General features: G+C 41.2%; 1 protein-coding gene across 2 annotated transcripts in view; it reads left to right on the forward strand.

The window, feature by feature from the left end:
• The window catches only part of CNGA3 (cyclic nucleotide gated channel subunit alpha 3), a 645,151-nt gene that overhangs the window by 507,732 nt on the left and 119,174 nt on the right, over window positions 1-18,245 (forward strand). Inside the window, exons 5-6 of one of the 2 annotated variants that reach the window (XM_069636583.1) lie at window positions 4,849-4,899; window positions 5,901-6,011. The exons of the other annotated variant lie outside the window; for it this stretch is intronic. Of the exons in view, the coding sequence (XP_069492684.1) occupies window positions 4,849-4,899; window positions 5,901-6,011 (162 nt within the window). The remainder of the gene's footprint in view (window positions 1-4,848; window positions 4,900-5,900; window positions 6,012-18,245) is intronic. 2 annotated transcript variants of the gene reach the window in all.

Genomic DNA, 18,245 nt, shown 5'->3' on the forward strand with positions numbered 1-18,245 from the left:
TATTGCCCTGGTGTAATGTAGGCCAAGTTCAACGCTTACTCATCAAAAATCAGGGGAAGTTGAAACAGGTCCAAAACTTCATTTATCTCACAGCATACAAAGAGCTAAAATAAATCACTGTCCGAGCCAGTTTAATCAGATACAGAATGTTATACTTACTTAACAAAACAAATATCGTAAAAATTAGATAAAGAATTAAAGGTGTCCAACTTTGATCTTTGTAGAAAAAAAAACATCATTGGTAAATATAAACGAAATATAAGGGAGCAAAGTTAATTAGGGAAAAAATTAAAATGAGAAGAAAATAGAGAAAATAATAATAATTAGAGCGCCAGAAGTCTTCACTGGTTTCTAGGCCAAAAAGGGACTGGCATGTGAGGAATTGCAGTGGGATGGAGAGACCCCACAGTTTTCTGGTAAAAAAAAGTGTACCATCTCACTTAGAGAAGATTGTTAAAGACCACAAGTCACCAGCAGGATGGACCCAGAAGCCATTTTCAAAAGGGGCTCCAGGAGGTCAGATAGGTCACATAGGTCTAGTGGGTCCTGCCGGTGAGGTGAACAACAGTGTTGAAAAAAATAAGTGAGTCAGAAATCTTAAACAAAAAAATCCATAATCCAAATGTTGGGGTTCAGTCCAACAAAAGGAGGGCACTGCTATTGCTGTGATGCACTGGCATCCAGGAATTCAGACACCTCTCCCATTGGTCCAGGTCTATCACAGGTTTTCTACAGACAAAAGTTCAGGCGATGCAGGACTCTTCCTATGGCCACATATGTCGCCCTTTTAGAGGGTGGAAGAGGGACCTTGTCCTGTTCTCCCCATGGGCCTTTTGAGCAATTTTTGGCAAGTTGATTCAAAAGGTCCCAACATTTCAGATCTTCTGCAGGAACACTCCTAGGCACCAGGGAAGGTTGGAAAGTGCACCAAGTGTGTTCTGCTTTCCTCTCACTGTATGTCAACACTTGTCTTACAGCCATCTGAGAGAGTTCTGGCTTTTCTGAATCCTCTGGTCTAGGACTCTCCACCTCATAGAGTGTGTCTCAGGCAAGGTCTTCTACAGAAAGAAGACAAATCGTCAAGGCTCAAAGGTCACTTAAGAAATCTTAAAGAGTCTTTCCCAACTCTGGTAACTGGGCACAGGTAAAAGAAAAGATGGAGCAGTCCTTCAAGATCATCCGAGTTCCGTACAGTATCAGCAAGAAGGTGTTCAGGCAGAGTATTATTTTATTATTATTAGGTATTCAGGCAAAGTATTAGTTTATTATTATTATTATTTTTATTATTAAAGTCTTTCTTCCCCTCAATGGCAGAGGGGTTTGGAAAGATTGATTCTCCCAAAATATTTCCAAATTAACTCTTCCTTAAGTCCTTAACGGTCCAAATGTTAATCCAAGAAGGGGGAGGACACCTCTCTTTTATAGGCCAAAGGCCAGATGGAATTGGAGAAAGCTAAATCTGCTTTAAGGGGTCCAGACCCTTTATTTGTGACAAATGGTCTTAGCCTGAGTGCATCATGACCAGAGTGCTTTGTGCTATAGGAAGTGTAGGAGACAGAAAAGAAGGAGAGGTACAGAGAAAAGCAAGATGGTAAAATCCTTCCACAACTACACTGAGCTCCCTCTGGCTACACTAACTGCCCCTTTCTCAATTGCAGAGCATCAAAGGCCCTTTGGTATGCAATACCCTGCTGTGGGGCTAGTCCTTCTGTTTAGGGTATGCCCTTTGAAGTCTGCTCCAAAGGCTGCTCCTCCTGCGAGATTTCTGGGCTAGAGAGAGGTGTTACCTAACCTCAAAAAGGATCAAAGTGATTCAGCTCCCATTGGCTAGTGTTCTGCTGGTTGTAGCAGAGACAGCCAGTCTAGCGAGACGGCACAAATTCTGTCTGTATTTCAACACATTTTCACAATGTTTTCTGTAGATTTGGACCTCCTCTACCAATGGCAGATGAGCACAAATGATACGTTAAATAAGATAAATGAGCATGTTATACAATACATTGTAACACTGATTGCCGCCCGATGTTAAAGATCTCCATTCTTAGTTGAAAAACGACTCAATGGAAGATTACACAGTGTTTCATATTTCTTCAATTTATGATCTACGTATATGTTTGGTGGCAGTGTACTTTGAGAGCATGGTTTGGACAACTTAATAATACACATTGGTAGTTGATACTTTTCAATGACAATGTATGACATATTGCATGGAGGTCCTGCATAAAACCTGCATTTTTAGGTGAGGCTATTGTATGCTCGATACCCCTGTCTTGGATGCTGTGGGAATGCCACTGGAGAGTTTTTCATAGCTACTGTGCTTCATGTTAAGAAGACAGTTAGATCTCCTGAAATTGTGAGCTGAAGGGAGAGCTGTTCACACACTGTTGGGTTTCCTGAGATTAAACAATGCTAAGAGAAGGTGACATGAGCTCAGCCATTCTCTGTTTTGGTTGCCATGCCCAACCATCCCTTAGTTCCCTCGGTCACTTTCCATGCCAAGAAATGCATCCTAAAGAACAGTGTTTGCCCTTCTACAAGTGATGGCTGGCACCCATGGAAGCTCCTCCAAGATCTTCCCCTTGTTCAATGTTGTTTATTTATAATTTAGTTGTAAAATGTATAAAGCACATCATGATAGAAGGCAATGAAACAATGCATAATACACCATAAGACCAAATGTGGGACATAGAAACAACAATTTCCCATAAGAATGGGAACTAGTGGAGATACATTTTTGTTTCCACCGGAACTTCCTGAGTTGAATTCTGGTGGTTTGGTGTTTCTTCCTTATCGCTGAAACTAAGCTAACAAATGGAGAGACGAAGGAAGTGCAGAGAAGCGATTAGCAGTCTATGACTTGGCTAACTGTCAGGATATCACTTCCTTTGAATAAGGCAGGAGTCTCTTGGGGGAAGGTTGGTAACAACCTTGACCTCTTTAAATGGATTACAAAACTAGCATTCAGCTCCAAGATCCCCACAGGAGTTGCACATACCCAATTCTCCATTAATGCACATTCTCTCCAGGGGTGCTAATAACTATGCATAGGTCTTCCAACACATCAGGCGGTGGCAAGCAAAGAAGTGCTAGGGTTAATATAGGAATAAAGGAAGACCAGGAAGAGACTGCAACCCGAAGTACCTTGCAGTGCTCAAATTGAAGGGCTGTAATAATGCAGACTACTTACCTGCACCCTGAACACCTACCTACAAGATGAACAACCTGATGATGCCTTTTCTTTAGGTTAACACAGTTTATAATGATGATCTGGTTGGTGTAACACTAGGGCTCAAGGAAAATGAGAACAGTGGCTGGTAGTTTGTCCCTTGCATAGCTGGCAGACAGGTTTGCTGCCTTGGAGTTTTGATCTGTTAAGAAATGCTTGACTTGATCAGCAACATTTGTTGGAACCAAGACTTAGTGAAATTACCCGAAGCTGCCAATTAATTCATTGAGTAAATTGTCCTGACTGCTATAAATACTTACACCTTGTTATTTCATACAGCTCACTAATAAGTTATCAAATGATGCATAATCATACTTTCCCAGGAGATTCCCATTTGCAATTCTTACATGTCAGGCTATGTATACATTTTGTAAATATACTGGGGGTCATTACGACCCAGGCGGTAAGTACGCCATCTTTACCACCATGGTGTAAACTATGTTTACACCATGGTGGATGGCGGATTTACCGCCCCATTCCAAGGTGAGTGGGGCGGTAAATCCCCATTTCCCATTTACCCTTCCCCATTCCCATTTTTGCCCCATAGGGCATAATGGGAGTGGGGAAGGTGCTAATTACGCCACCGTAAATTACGGTGGAGTAATTAGCACCAAGGCGGTTTTAGCGCCATGGATTTTAACGGCTGCTAAAAGCAGCCGTTAAAATCGGAATCAGGCGTTAAGGGTTAACGACGGCGTTAACCCTTAACGCCTGAGTTGTAATGAGGCCCACTGTCTTTCCATTTCATAATTGAAGGTAATGAGTGACTGAAGTAATTGGGTCAGTCGTGTAGCCCACACCATGGACTTAAACACATACTGTATGCCTATTTCCAAAAACAAACTTTCAGATACCTGGATACTATACTTATGCCTTATCTATATTTGATAAATGAAGGCTAGCTTACCACACCATGGATTCTTTTCTATGCCCATTGGCCTCCTACTCTTCATTTCATGCCCACAGATTGTAGTGTAGCACTTGAACATCCAACTCATTCAAATTCAACAGGCTGCCAATTTTGATTGTGGATATCTTATGTACGATTGCACCGGCAAATGGCCTTGAGCTCACATTGTAGGTGTAACTTATGTTGTGTATTGTCTTCATACCATTTCACACGGTGACACCCATCTGTAGAAGTCAAAATGTTCGCTAGGTATACAAACAGCATTTCTAACCATCATTGCACGCATAATATTTTTTGACGTAGGCAAATTCAGCTTTGATGTCTTTTTAGTTAACTTGGCATGTATTGGCAGGATTCACCGTACATTCTATCGTTTTGTGTGATTTAATCGATTTCTTTTTCTTAAAATAGATTTTGTCGATTTATTGTTTGTGAATTCTACTGTGGCCAAAACTGATGTTACCCATTCCATGAAGTCTGCCTGCTATGCTAAAAATGTCAACTAAATAAATATCCAAGCATGTTTTTAAGCGTTATCATTACTGCAATCATCGGTACCATATGTAGACATCGTTTCCACAGTAATACTTCAATGGCTTGTATGGACTCTTTAGTGCTGGGGGACAGGAATAATTGTGTCTATTATGGGAGCACAAAATAAGTGTATACATTCTACCTTATCACACTATCTTTTTTCTTCAAATGATTGCAGTCACTGGGACCTGTCCAATTTCAATGTCAACAACTGCAATAATAAGGAGCAGTAAGTACATTCAACCCCTCCCTCACCCGGATAGATGCAGAGATTCCCATCTTCTCACCTTTTCAACTGTTGTGAAATAGTTCTATTTCCATTTCTTCACAATCTCTGGAGCAATCGCTTTCTGTCTCTTTTAGACAGTGGTGTGACATTATAAATCCTAGAATTGGAGTCATATCATCTTCCTGTCTCGTAGACGTGTGTTCTTTGTCCTTGAATATTTCCCTTGTGATATTTTCCTTATCCTTAGTACAATTGTTTACTCTAGTTTTATCTCATTAGCTATTAAAGTGTATAGAGGGGGCTGATTGTACACTAATGTTGCACAGTCCAGGCAAAAGGGTGGCACTTCCGTTCTGTCATTTACTGCCCTCCACTCTCGGCCACTCTGCTCTGTGATCAATGTCCTTAATCAGCCTCTAAACTATTCAACCAAATTGTTCATGGAGAGAAGTGAACACCAATGGCAATGTTTGTATCCAAGCACTTTCTTTTTCAGTTTGTGATCATCTCTTAGATGACAAGCACCCCTAGCAATGCATGTCTCCTCACAGATAGCTCTTCACTGTTTCGTTCTATACCCGCTAGAAACCACCCTACTCAAAACATCCTCTTCTAAAACATCACTGTTGTATAGTACAAGAAGTCCTGTATTTAATGGGGTTATCATGAAAAACACATTACTGAAGCAATTTTCCAATACATTTCTTAAATATTCAGTGTCCTTTAACATCACGGCCTTTACCCCTTTACCCATTAGGTTATTGACTTATTTGTCTATGATATCTAAATTTCAGCAAGGAAGGCACACACTCTTTTAGATATGTGTGTTTTCGTTATGGTTTTCTAATGGTAGTATAGCCCAGTTATTGATCATACTGTTGGCCCTCACTTCAACACTATAGTGGCTATCTAGTCTTCCCAACCCAAATCCCTCTCCCACCAACCCTAGCCCCAAGCAAAGCATTTCTGATTGCGCATTACTCTTTATGAATATTATGCAGAACACAGGATGAACAGAAAGATAAGGATGAAAAAGAAAATAAGGATGAAAAGAAAGACGAGAAGAAGGAAGAAAAGAAGGATGACAAAAAAGACACTAAAAAGGATGAAGAGTAAGTAAAACCTTTAAACAAACTGAATCCCTCAAGGTAATGGTTCAATGTTTGCTACATATTGCAGAGAACAATATGGCTCACGTGGGCTGATGGGGATTTGGTTTAAAATCAGTAAGGAAGTTTTCAAGTGAAAATAGTTTCACAGACTAACCACAAGTTATTAATATATTGTATTCTTTAATATCCTCATTTGAGAGCTCATATTAAATGTGAACAATACAGGTCAACCAGCCTTTAAATTCACGAAGACAAAGGATAGCATTTGGCATAACAAGCTAATACAATCATCTTTTAAAACAGTCCAACTATAGTCTGGTATATATACAAATATAGCTATTCATTACACATGCAGAGGCGAATTTGAAAAAAGATGAAGCAGCGGAATGAGGGGCTTCTGTAAAAAATTAATGTAAGTTGTGTCTTCTTCCCCTACTGCCAAAATGATCTAGTATGAGAGCATGTACATATCATTCCTGTTGTATTTGTTTGCTTCAGTCCAGTTTTTACTTTGTGTATTGTCCACATGGTTATTTTACACAATTTCTGGAAGAATTTCTTGATTTGGTTCCTTGTATATCTTTGTCGCCCTCTCATCACATTATGTTGTGGGGGTTTAATATACCATACACCACTTCTAAGAGAAGTATGTGTTGTACATTTTCTGACATTTCACTTGCTTACAGTTTATTTCAACATGATATCCTGTCCACAAACAATAATAGCAACATTCTTGACTTGAGTTTTTGCCCTTCTGAAATTACTCTCTTCTAATCCAATGATCTTGGTTTGGTCTTGCCATCGCCCATATTTTTCAGTCTTGATCAGTTCTAACATTCTTTCAAGGCCATCCAGGGTTCAGGTAATACACACTTATTTCTTTTCCCTCAACTGTTCAGAATGCAACAGATGTTGGTGACCCATTCCAGACATATACTGAGAAATGCTTATCTTTCATTGGTAGGTCTGGCACCAAACAACCTGAACTTCCCTGATCTTTCCCTAAAACTGGGCCTGATTCTGAGCTCCATTTAAAATAAGAAAAATGTCATTCGGAGATGAAACTATACTTTTCGTATTTGCTGCATTTTCTGTTTCAGTGCAAATATAGGCACAGAAGATGCAGTAGCTAAGAAAAGTGTTGTTCCATCATGGTATGATACTCTTCTTATTTGAAAGAAAGGAGTGTTGAAAAGCTACATTCTCCCCTGCAAATTCCAGTCTCTCTATTGCAAAGTGGATGGAAGGATTGGGGGCGAGCTTTCGTGCTTTTTGGCTTACTGCACAAAAACCCAGACTCATTTAAAAGTGGAAAAGGTTGCTTTAATGTGACAGGCCAAACCTTACAATTAAACGCTTACCTGGCTCCATGGCCTTACAAACTAAAGACATATTTCAAACAACCAATTCAATAATTAAACATTCTCATTTTTTACCCAACAATTAAATAATTAAATAAAGCCATTTCCTCCCTAACTATCCCTTGGACCCTACCGTCGCCTTACCCCTTTTCCAGGCGTCCCGCTTTCTCCCGGGGCCATGCCCCTCCAGGCTCAATACCTGTTCCCCCGTGGTGGACCGTTTGTGCAAACAGCGCCACCCCATCCTTTCCCGTGTCATGCCCCCATTGTGCTTCCCTCCCCCCACATCAAAAGGGGCCATGCCCCCGGAGCCCAGGACCACTTCAATACCCCTCAGAGTCCCCTCTACACCAAACTCCCCCTTCCTATGACCTGCAGCCAGTCTGACCTGCCACATCAGCAACAATATTTTACATTACAACTTCACTGATGCCCCGTCCTGTCACACAAAACTACCATATAATAGCTCCTTAACAGACCAAAAAACCCTGTAAGAACTTGACATGGGACATAAAAAAACCCCACAGAAAACCATTACAATGGTCCCCCATCCTTATTTAATAAAATCAGACACCAGACCTAACCCAACATGAAGGGGTGGGAGGGTGGGACCTAACCCAACATGAAGGGGTGGGAGGGCGGGACAATCCCCAAGTCCAACCGTCGCCTGCCTCCCGAACCTTCCCTGGCCCTTAAATACCATAGGGAGGTGCTCTGTCCCCCACGGCCACTCGCTGGCCGTGTGCAGCGCCAAAAACCTCCCGGGGGGGGGAAACGCTTTGCATTCCCCCCGGAGCCCCCCTTTTGGCTTACTGCACAAAAACCCAGACTCATTTAAAAGTGGAAAAGGACGCTTTAATGTGACAGGCCAAAGCTTACAATTAAACGCTTACCTGGCTCCATGGCCTTACAAACTAAAGACATATTTCAAACAACCAATTAAATAATTAAACATTCTCATTTTTTACCCAACAATTAAATAATTAAATAAAGCCATTTCCTCCCTAACTATCCCTTGGACCCTACCGTCTCCTTACCCCTTTTCCAGGCGTCCTGCTTTCTCCCTGGGGCCATGCCCCTCCAGGCTCAATACCTGTTCCCCCGTGGTGGCCCGTTTGTGCAAACAGCGCCACCCCATCCTTTCCCGTGTCATTCCCCCATTGTGCTTCCCTCTCCCCACATCAAAGGGGCCATGCCCCCGGCACCAGAAAAACCCTCACCCGAGGTGTTCTTTCTGCCCCCCCACCAATTTCCCTACCTCCAACTCCTCAACCAATCTCCCAGCCAAGAGCTCAAGTCCGCCAGATAATGATTGTTCCCCAAAAACCGGAAAGTTTACCCATCCTCTCTACATCTCATCCATCCTTCCTAAATCATCTCCTTATGGTCCAAAACCTGTACTGCAACCGATGTACAAAATTCCACCATCTCTCTGTTTATCCCCTTCCTAGCCCGCTCTATCGGACCCTAATTTCTCGCTCCCCTCCCACTCTCTGTGGCAAACACTTAGTGCCTCCCGAACCTTCCCTGGCCCTTAAATACCCTAGGGAGCCGCTCTGTCCCCCACGGCCACTCGCTGGCCGTGTGCAGCGCCAAAAACCTCCCCGGGGGGAAACGCTTTGCGTTCCCCCCGGGACCCCCTTCCAGCAGCAAAAGCTGCTAAAAGCTACCGTTGTGGGGGCAGTGTGTGCACCAGTGTCAGTGCCAGGATTTCTATGAAGTCTGCCACTTTTCTGATTTACGAATGTCTCCATAATCAGTCTGTAAATCATGAAGGTGGTGCTGCCGTCTGGGAAAGGCCTTTCTTATAAGGTAAAAACGTGTGCAGTAGATGTTAACGAACCTTAGAGGTGCAGCCTTTCAACTCCTTTTTTTACATGCAAAACCAGGATTTTGCAAGGAGAATGCCCTTGCGGTGCCTGCCATGTACTACTGACGGCTGCTAGGGCTGTAGTCAGGCTGTAAATCAGGCACATGTAAAATAGAGGGCTTGATGCCAGGCCTCCACATTCTTAATCTGACATAATATGATGCTTTTAAGAAAAAGTGTTCTTCCTCCACACATATGACAGAGCGGCCGAGCATAGAGAGGGAAATTGTGCATTATACAAAACACTTTTGGCCTCATTACACGGTAGGCGGTGGACCAAGGTGCTGTTAGCACCTTGGTCCATGCCGGTAAAATACTGGCACCGCCTTGGAGGAAGGGGGAATTACCGCCCTATTCCAAGGTTGGTGGGGCGGTAATTCCCCCTTCCCCCATTGCCCTTCCCCATTCCCATTTTTGCCCCATAAGGCATAATGGGAATGGGGAAGGTGCTAATTACGGTACCGCAAATTGCGGCACCGTAATTAGCACCCTGGTCCCTTTGTGGGTTGGTTTTTAACGCCTGCAAAAAGCAGGCGTTAAATTCCCCAACCCGCAAAGGGACCTCGTAGTAAGGTGGTAAGGGTTTACCGGTACCGGTAAAATACCGGTACCGGTAAACCCTTACCACCTACTGTGTAATGAGGCCCTTTATGTGGAAAAATTCGGTAAAAAGACAGTTTGCAATTGTTTTAGTAGGGTAGCTCCAATCTAAAAATGTGATAGCTGCAAATCACCAACAGTTCACAGGAGCATTTCCCAATGTATTTTCTTGATGCCTTCACCCACAATATACGCCAATATAAAACATCTTCACAATTGCTGTGCCCATACGTTTCCGTGCTGGCAGCACCACTATATGCTAATTCCTAACATACTCATGTTTCATTTGAACATAGTGCCAGTTTATTGTACTATAAGAAAACATGTCCAGACTGGCTCTGCCAAATATGGCAGTATCCCCCACAAAAGAACATATTCCTGTTGGCTTTGAATTTAAAAATGCCATGGCACATTAAGAAAAACATGTCCTAACTGGTTGCCCAATGTAGGCCAGTCTAGACACGCAATAACACTTACCATGCATGCTTTATCATAGATGCACAGAATAAAAAAAACACGCCACACTAAGAAAGGGCTAGACTGCTTGCCCCAAATTGCCAGTCTTGCCAAGTAACACATACCATGCCTGCTTTATCATGGATGGCCAAAATAAAAATAAATCACAGTACGAAAGGGCTAGACTGGCTGCCCCAAAATGCAGTCTTGCCAAGTAACACATATCATGATTGATTTATCATTGATGCCCAAAATAAAAAGAAAATTCACAGTAAGAAAGGGCTAGACTGACTGCCCCAAAATGTCAGTCTAGTCAAGTCACATATATCATGCTTGGTTTATCGTAGATGCCCAGTAAAAAATATGGCATGCCACAGTAAGGAAGAGCTAGACTGGCTGCCCAAAAATGATTATCTAGCCACGTAACATACACCATGCTTGATTTATCATAGCTGCCCAGAATAAAAGTCATGCCACAGTAAGAAAGGGCTAGACTGGCTGCCCCAAAATGCATTCCTGCCAAGCAACACATATCATGCATGATTTATCATAGATGCCCAAAATAAAAAGAAAATGCACAGTAAGAAAGGGCTAGACTGGCTGCCCTAAAATGTCAGTCTAGCAAATTAACACATATCATGCTTGGTTTATCGTAGATGCCCAGTAAAGAAATGTCGTGCCACAGTAAGGAAGGGCTAGACTGGCTGCCCTAAAATGATAATCTAGCCAAGTAACATACACCATACTTGATTTATCATAGATGCCCAGAATAAAAGGCATGCCACAGTAAGAAAGTGCTAGACTGACTTCCCCAAAATGCCACTCTAGACAAATAATAATGCATATCATGCTTGGTTTATCATTGCTATGCAGTAAAAAAATGTCATGCCACAGTAGGAAATTGCTCGGCTGGCTGGCTGCCCCAAAATGCCAGTCTAGCCAAGTAATAACACTTAACCTGCTTGCTTTATCATAGTTATGCAATGGAAATGGCATGCCACAGTAAGAAATGGCAAGACTGGCTTTCTGGAAATGCCAATCTAGCCAGGTAATAACACATCATCCTTTCTTTTATCAACTGCTGCTTTATGAAAGAAAGGATGATGATTTTTTAGTGGGCATCTATGATCGATGCCCAGTAAAAAATGTAACACCCTAGCCCCCACTCCCACACCCCACCTTCTCCCCTAACCAGCACAAACACATACACATTCACAAACAATATTCACTCACTCATTCACACACACATCCATATTCGATACAATCACCCACGCACAAATTAACAATATAATACAAAATATAAAACTCTTACCTGCACGCAGCTCCAGTCCAGATTCAACTCTGCCGATCCCTCTTCTCCTGCTCCTTGTGTCCTTGGATGTAGGCCATTATACATGTGAGACACATATGTCGCTTGCAGTTAATGATTTAACCTAAGACTGGATAGCCCGATCAAGGTGATTTAAGGAGGACGTTTTGAGAAATTTCCAGTGGCTAAACATTTCTAATAAAGGCAAATCATTTTGTTGTACGAAAGATCTTAATGAGGAGGCTTCTTAACTTCTTAATGTGTATATGACCCTGGACATGAGATTTATTTTTACTGCATTAATCTTGTCCAGTCAGGAGATGTCTTGGCCCACAAGGTTTTAAGGTAGATTTTAAGTCAATAGAACAGTTTGTTATCGAAATAATGAAGACCGATATGAGAGCAGGTAATATAGAAGCCATTCTGCCAAAGAAAGACCAAAGATGGAAATGCCGCCTTCATACTACCATCAGAGGGCTGACTGAACAGAGCTAATGGTTTACTTTGACTTTTTTGAAATGAAGCTTATATATTGTTGGTTCTAGTCAGTGTATTGTTAGATTCGTATGGTTACACATTACAGCCCAACAAATGTTTCCTGGTTCCCTTGGATCATGTAAAAAATGTAACTACTGCATTGCCAAATTTAAAATCGCATGAACCATAAAGAGGTTGTAAGACAGAACAAAAGATATACTGAATTTAAGAATTCACGTTTATTGATTACAAATACTAATTACTGTGGTTTCGAAGTACATATGCAGTGAAATTGTTAATAAAGAGAACCCGGAATATATTCATTGCAAACTGTATGCAGCAATTGCAACACCCAAACACAGACGAAGACTAATGAATAATGGTTGAATCGTCATTGAAAACAAACGCATGCCAAGCTTTGGTAACGTTCTAGTTGTTAAGATGGGAGATAACGTACCCACAATATAATAGCCACATACGTATACGTAGACTTGGTACTGACGCCAACATTGATACAGAAACGTGGAAGGAAATATCGCGTTTAGGTGTACAAGCATCGTGAACAGTCACACCACGCTGCACAGAAAGATCACAGAAGCACAGATAACTTCCTTAATTAAAATTTGTTAGTAAAAATATATCATATACTGGCACATACATTCATAAGGCGTTTAAATAGTTAAATCATAGTAGTTTTACTGGTTAAAACAGTAAGGGGATAACGGAGAACTGCATTTAACTCAGTTACATATTGTGGAAGAAAGTGGCAAATTAACTATCTCATTGACAGAAAGAATCATTATTTGTCAAATCAAATTATATATAATTAAGTTACTACATATATATATCGATTTGTTTCATAGAAGAATGGAATATGGCACAATTAAAAAAAATAATAATTTGAGGATACTTTGCTGCATTAAAGTACAGCACAAATACCAGTTCCTAGTTTAAAGGGACTCTGTGTGATTGAGAAATAAGTGTATTATACACAGCATAGATGTCAGTGCATTTCATGTAAACTACAGTCAACAGATTCAAGAGCGATGTTTGTCCAGATGAAGACCCATGCAAGAATATGTAAAAAGGTTGAACCATGCATGTTGACAGGATGTCGCATCCTTGTTAATTAGCCTTTTTTGATCAAAAATACTTATGTAGTTTTCACTGATGTTTGATTGTTGATCAATGTTATTTATTAATATTTTCTGGGCACTCTTGAGCTTAATTGTTTAGGCTCAGCATTCACCCTATCTTTTCATACATCTTCTCTATACCCCTGTTTCTGTATCAATGTAACTGCTGAAGGTTTTATTGTACAGATATGGTTATGCCAATAACAATAATCACATATCATAAGATAATACACAATACTTTTGGGCACTGTGTCTTGGGGTTACCCCCTCCGGCCCGTGCCGCCACACGTGGGCAGGTTGCGGGCTGACCGCGTTCCCCCGAAAGTATCTCTTATTTACAACCCCTGGAGGCTAGAGTTGCTGTAATTTCTTTAAAGAAATGTTCCATGCCCTTAGTTGATAAGTGGGTGCCGTCTTTGTGAAAAAAGTCAGGATCACCCAGTGTAATGGCTGGGTGCTTGATGAAGCCCAGTCCTCTTATTGTGCAGAATTTCTCTAGCGCCCTGTTGATTTTTCGTCTGGAAATGTCTACAGATTTATAACAGTTGGCCCCCTGCCATTTCCTCCTAGGTAGGATGGCTGAAAAGTATATTTCCGTTCCTCTCCAGTTGTGTGCGATGCCTGCAAGGCAGGCGCACATGTCCTCGAGTAACTGCCTCCTCCCAACTGTTACTAGGTCATTGCCACCTAAGTGTATGATCAGGAATTCGGGCGGGTCCCTGTATGCGAGCAGCTCTGCTAATGTTTCATGGATCTCTGCTCACCGCAGGCCCCTGTAGGCCCACCATGAGGCAATGGTGTTCCTGAAAGGTGGCCTTTCATTGGTCTCCTCTGCCCATCGGCCCGTCCTGAAAATAAAAGAGTGGCCGACAATCCATGCTGATTGCAGGGAGGTCCTCCCTTCGCCTGGTGTTTCTGTATGAGGGGCGGGGGGAGAAAAGAAGGGGTGAGGGTGGCTGGCTATATTAATTGCGGTCTGATGTATCTTTTGTAACAGTCTGATTTCCAGCCCCCTATATTTTTCAGCTGTTGGGGGGCTAAACCTCCCTGCCGTGCTGAGGTGGCAGCACCTATTCTGAAGGAATGGGTGCCAAAACCCTTGGGGTCCCACCCCGCATTGTTGATTGCTTTCATCAGCACCCCTTTAAATTGGTACCGGCTTAGTGCTGAGGCGTCCTTGTGGATCAAGAACCTCCCCCCAACCTTGGGTCTTTGTGCATTGTAAAGGTTGGTAATACATACTGGGCAGTTTACTTCCTCATCAATACAACAAATGTTGATGGTTCTTTTTGCCCCGGTGTTAGATTGTTGTATTTCTATGCTGATGCTCTCCTGTCGGACCCTGACTTCCATGACCCCCAGCCCGTTGCTGGACTTGGTGCTGGAAGCAATGAGTTCACTCACACGGAAAGCACCGAAGTATGCTAGGAAAAAAGCTGTTCTGAACAGCAGGATCTCATAAGGATGCCAACATATGGCTTCCAGCTGGTTTGTAATTTGAAGAAAACGAACGTTGTAGCACACTCTCTTTCATGTGCCACTTTGATCAAGAAAACTCCACTCAATTGGAATATGAAAATATATTTCTGTATTGGTGCGGGTAAGTGCCCTTTGTGATGACACGTGTTTCAACGGACCACGCCGTCTTTTTCAAATCAGGGCTAATACATTAGAAAGTGATCCAATACAAATACACAGTTGGAGTCCAACAGAACCAGTAAATATGTCAAGTGTAGCACAGACAGAGAGGGTGGGAAATGGGAAGGATTCAATGGGATAAACAGTGTAACAGTGAACGTCAAAACAGAAATTTGTATAATACCATTCAATAAACAAATTGGAGACATAAAAGGGATAGGGATGATTGGAAAGAAAAAAGTAAAAAGAAAAAAAAAGATACCGTGAGTTAATTTGTCTCCGGAATTGTAAATATGCAAGTAAAATATCAAATCGTTTTTAAAATAGATGTATCTTACCCAATATTTAAAGTTGCTTAATTCGGAACGTTGCTTTTCAGCTACACATAATGATTCACGGGATCAATCCCAGCCTGCCAAACAATGTTCAGGTTGTTACATGCTATATTGACACATCTGTTCGCTTATGATTGTCTAGTTAGTATTCTGCGGTATAATTAACGTTATAGGGAGTATATTTGACCGGTTAAGTGGGTCATATTTCAATTATAATTTACTGTGAATAGAGATAGCGCACCTCTTACGTGCTCTTAAACAATCGAAAAAAATGCATTTATAGGAGTCGAGAATGGTAGTTGTGTCACTCAGTCTAACATCGTGCTGCTTCGAGAGTATGCTTGAATATCACCTAGTACTACGTTGCTCATTAGAAACGGTCTTGGGGCAGCAAAATAATCTGTTGAGCGTGTCTTACCTCTGCAATAAGGCAATAGCTCCTACGTACGATTCTGTCCGCGTTCGCGGAAGAATCCAAAATGGCAGCTTTATAAAGTTGTTGATGTGGTTGTCACAGCAACTTCAATAGTCCTTTGTTAATTACTGATGTGAGCGCCATCTTTTAGTGTTGTGTAAAACGTACTGCCTTTTGGCCAAGATTAAGTGTGATTTTACTTGAGAATAATGCGGATTACGAAAAATTATCTAACAGATGTATATAAAGTCAAAGTCGGAAATGTCACCCAAATTGAAAGCAAAAATAATTAAGTTTGAGGAACAATTGTCCCGGACATTGATGTTATGGATGGATACAATAGACTTGAAGATACGAACAATCATATAAAGCACTATAACTTAAATGCAATCGAATCTATTCATATGAACTAAAAAGGAATTAAGGAATATGCAGTATGTATGTATTGCACGATAAAAAAAGAAGTGAGATTATATTGATAAATGTACCTTCCTGTCTATATATAAAATTGACAATTGGGTTTGAAATACTAACATTCTAAACTATTGGTTGGAATGCAGGGTAAGCTTATTATGCGTTGACTTTCAAATACATAACTAACTGAAAACACATAGTTTATACAAAATTCAAGATTCAAATGTCTCTTAAGAAGGAGGACTTCTCATTGTCTGAGTTCAGACCCCTGTCTATCGTCCAAAATCTACATATTAATTTCGCCTCTTCTTGTCTCAGTTTCTTCTCTTGATCACCTCCTCTCGGTCCTAGTATTACTTTTTTGAGACCCAAGTATGGAATGTCTTGTTTATTATTTAGTTGATGTTTTCTTTGCCAGTGAGCTGCCAATGGTAAATTGGTATTTTGACTGCCAATGCTGGACATATGTTCACAGATTCTGATTTTCATTTCTCTAATAGTGCTCCCAATGTACATATTTTTACATTGACAAATGATTGCGTACACGACAAATTTCGTTTTTGCAATTGATAAAGTCAGTGATTTTATACTTAGTGCCATAAGAATCTTCAAAAATCTCAGTGTTACGCATTGCATATTGGCACATCGAACATGAACTGCATTTCCAAAACCCTGCAGGTAATTGTGGTAACCAGGAAGTTGACTCTACATGTTTTTCTTCAGGTAAAAATGAAGGACTGAGGATATTTCTCAAAGTTCTTGCTCTTTTATATGTTATAGAAGGATTTTCTTCAATATAGTTTTGGATATGTGGATCCAATTTCAAAAGTTCCCAATTCTTTTTGAGAATTTTCCTTATTACAAAGTTGTTGGCACAATAGGTTGTAATAAATCTGATCCGTTCTGGCTTGTTTTGATTTCGTCTACTAGAGATAAGTGTGTTTTCTCTATTGAGTCCCCTTGCTTGTGCGCATGCTTTCAATATGTTTTTTGTGGCATATCCTCTGGCTAAAAAACGGGTTGTAAGTAGTTTGCACTCCTGATCAAAGGTTGTTTTTGCCGAACAGTTCCTTCAAGCTCGTTTAAATTCCCCTTTTTGGGATATTTTTAATTACGGGATTATGGTGACAACTCGTCGCAAACAGAGTTGAGTTAGCCTCTGTTGGTTTCCTATATGTTTTGGTCATAATCTTGTTTTCTTCTATATAAATTGTTAGGTCTAGGAAATTAACTTCTGATGTACTCGATGTTCCCGTAAATTGTATTCCTAAAGTGTTTTGGTTTGCTCGTAGTTTAAATTCTTGCAGCTGGTCGTCATTGCCCTTCCAGATGAAAAACACGTCATCTATATATCGATTCCATAAAACAACATTATCTTCATAATTGGGATCTGAGTAAATATGTTGATCCTCGTACATAGCCATTACTAGGTTAGCAAGTGCTGGAACATATTTTACTCCCATAGCTACACCCCAGGTCTGTCTGTAATATTCCTTGTTGAAAAGAAAAATGTTGTTTTTCAAAGTCAAGAGCAGCATTTCTTTGAGCATCTGTATTGATTGGTAACTTGAAGCTGTATCTTGTGAAAAGACGTAGTCTATGGCTTCCAAAGCTGTGTTATGCTTGATCGAAGTGTAGAGTGCTGTAACATCCCATGTGACTAGGATGTAACCGAGTTGTCAAATGACACTTGTTAATTTGTTGATAATTGCTGTTGTGTCTTTTAGAAATGACTTGGTTAGATTTACTTTGGGCCTAAGGATGTTATCAATGTATTCTGCCATATTAACTGTAGCCCAACCTATTGGTTTGTAATTTGTACCAGTTTGCAGAAATCAAGGGAGCGGCGGGTGTCTACCTGTGGGCCCTCTAATCTGCCCCATCCTTTTAATGCATAGGTAATGAGGGGGCTTTGGGTGGGGTCCGAATCACCCCGGATTTTAGAAAAATATGACACTGCGACTAGATGTCTTTTGGCCCAGTCCCTCTTAAAGCCTTGTTCATGTGCCAATTTTAAAAAGGTTTCTATGCCTTTCCTGGTTATTAATTCTACGTGTTTAATGCCTGTGGCTTTAAAAACTGTCTGTAAGCACTTACTGTACTGCGCTGCGGTGGTGCTTGCCAGTGCTTTCCCTGCCATTTCCGTGAGGAAACCTGGAGAGGTGTTGACACCTGATTTTGAGGTGCCTGGTTCTTGTTGGACATCCCGGCCAAGGCTCTCTG

The sequence above is a fragment of the Ambystoma mexicanum genome, chromosome 7p, assembly GCF_040938575.1.
Source record: "Ambystoma mexicanum isolate Mex_15411 chromosome 7p, UKY_AmexF1_1, whole genome shotgun sequence".
Classification (NCBI taxonomy): domain Eukaryota; kingdom Metazoa; phylum Chordata; class Amphibia; order Caudata; family Ambystomatidae; genus Ambystoma; species Ambystoma mexicanum.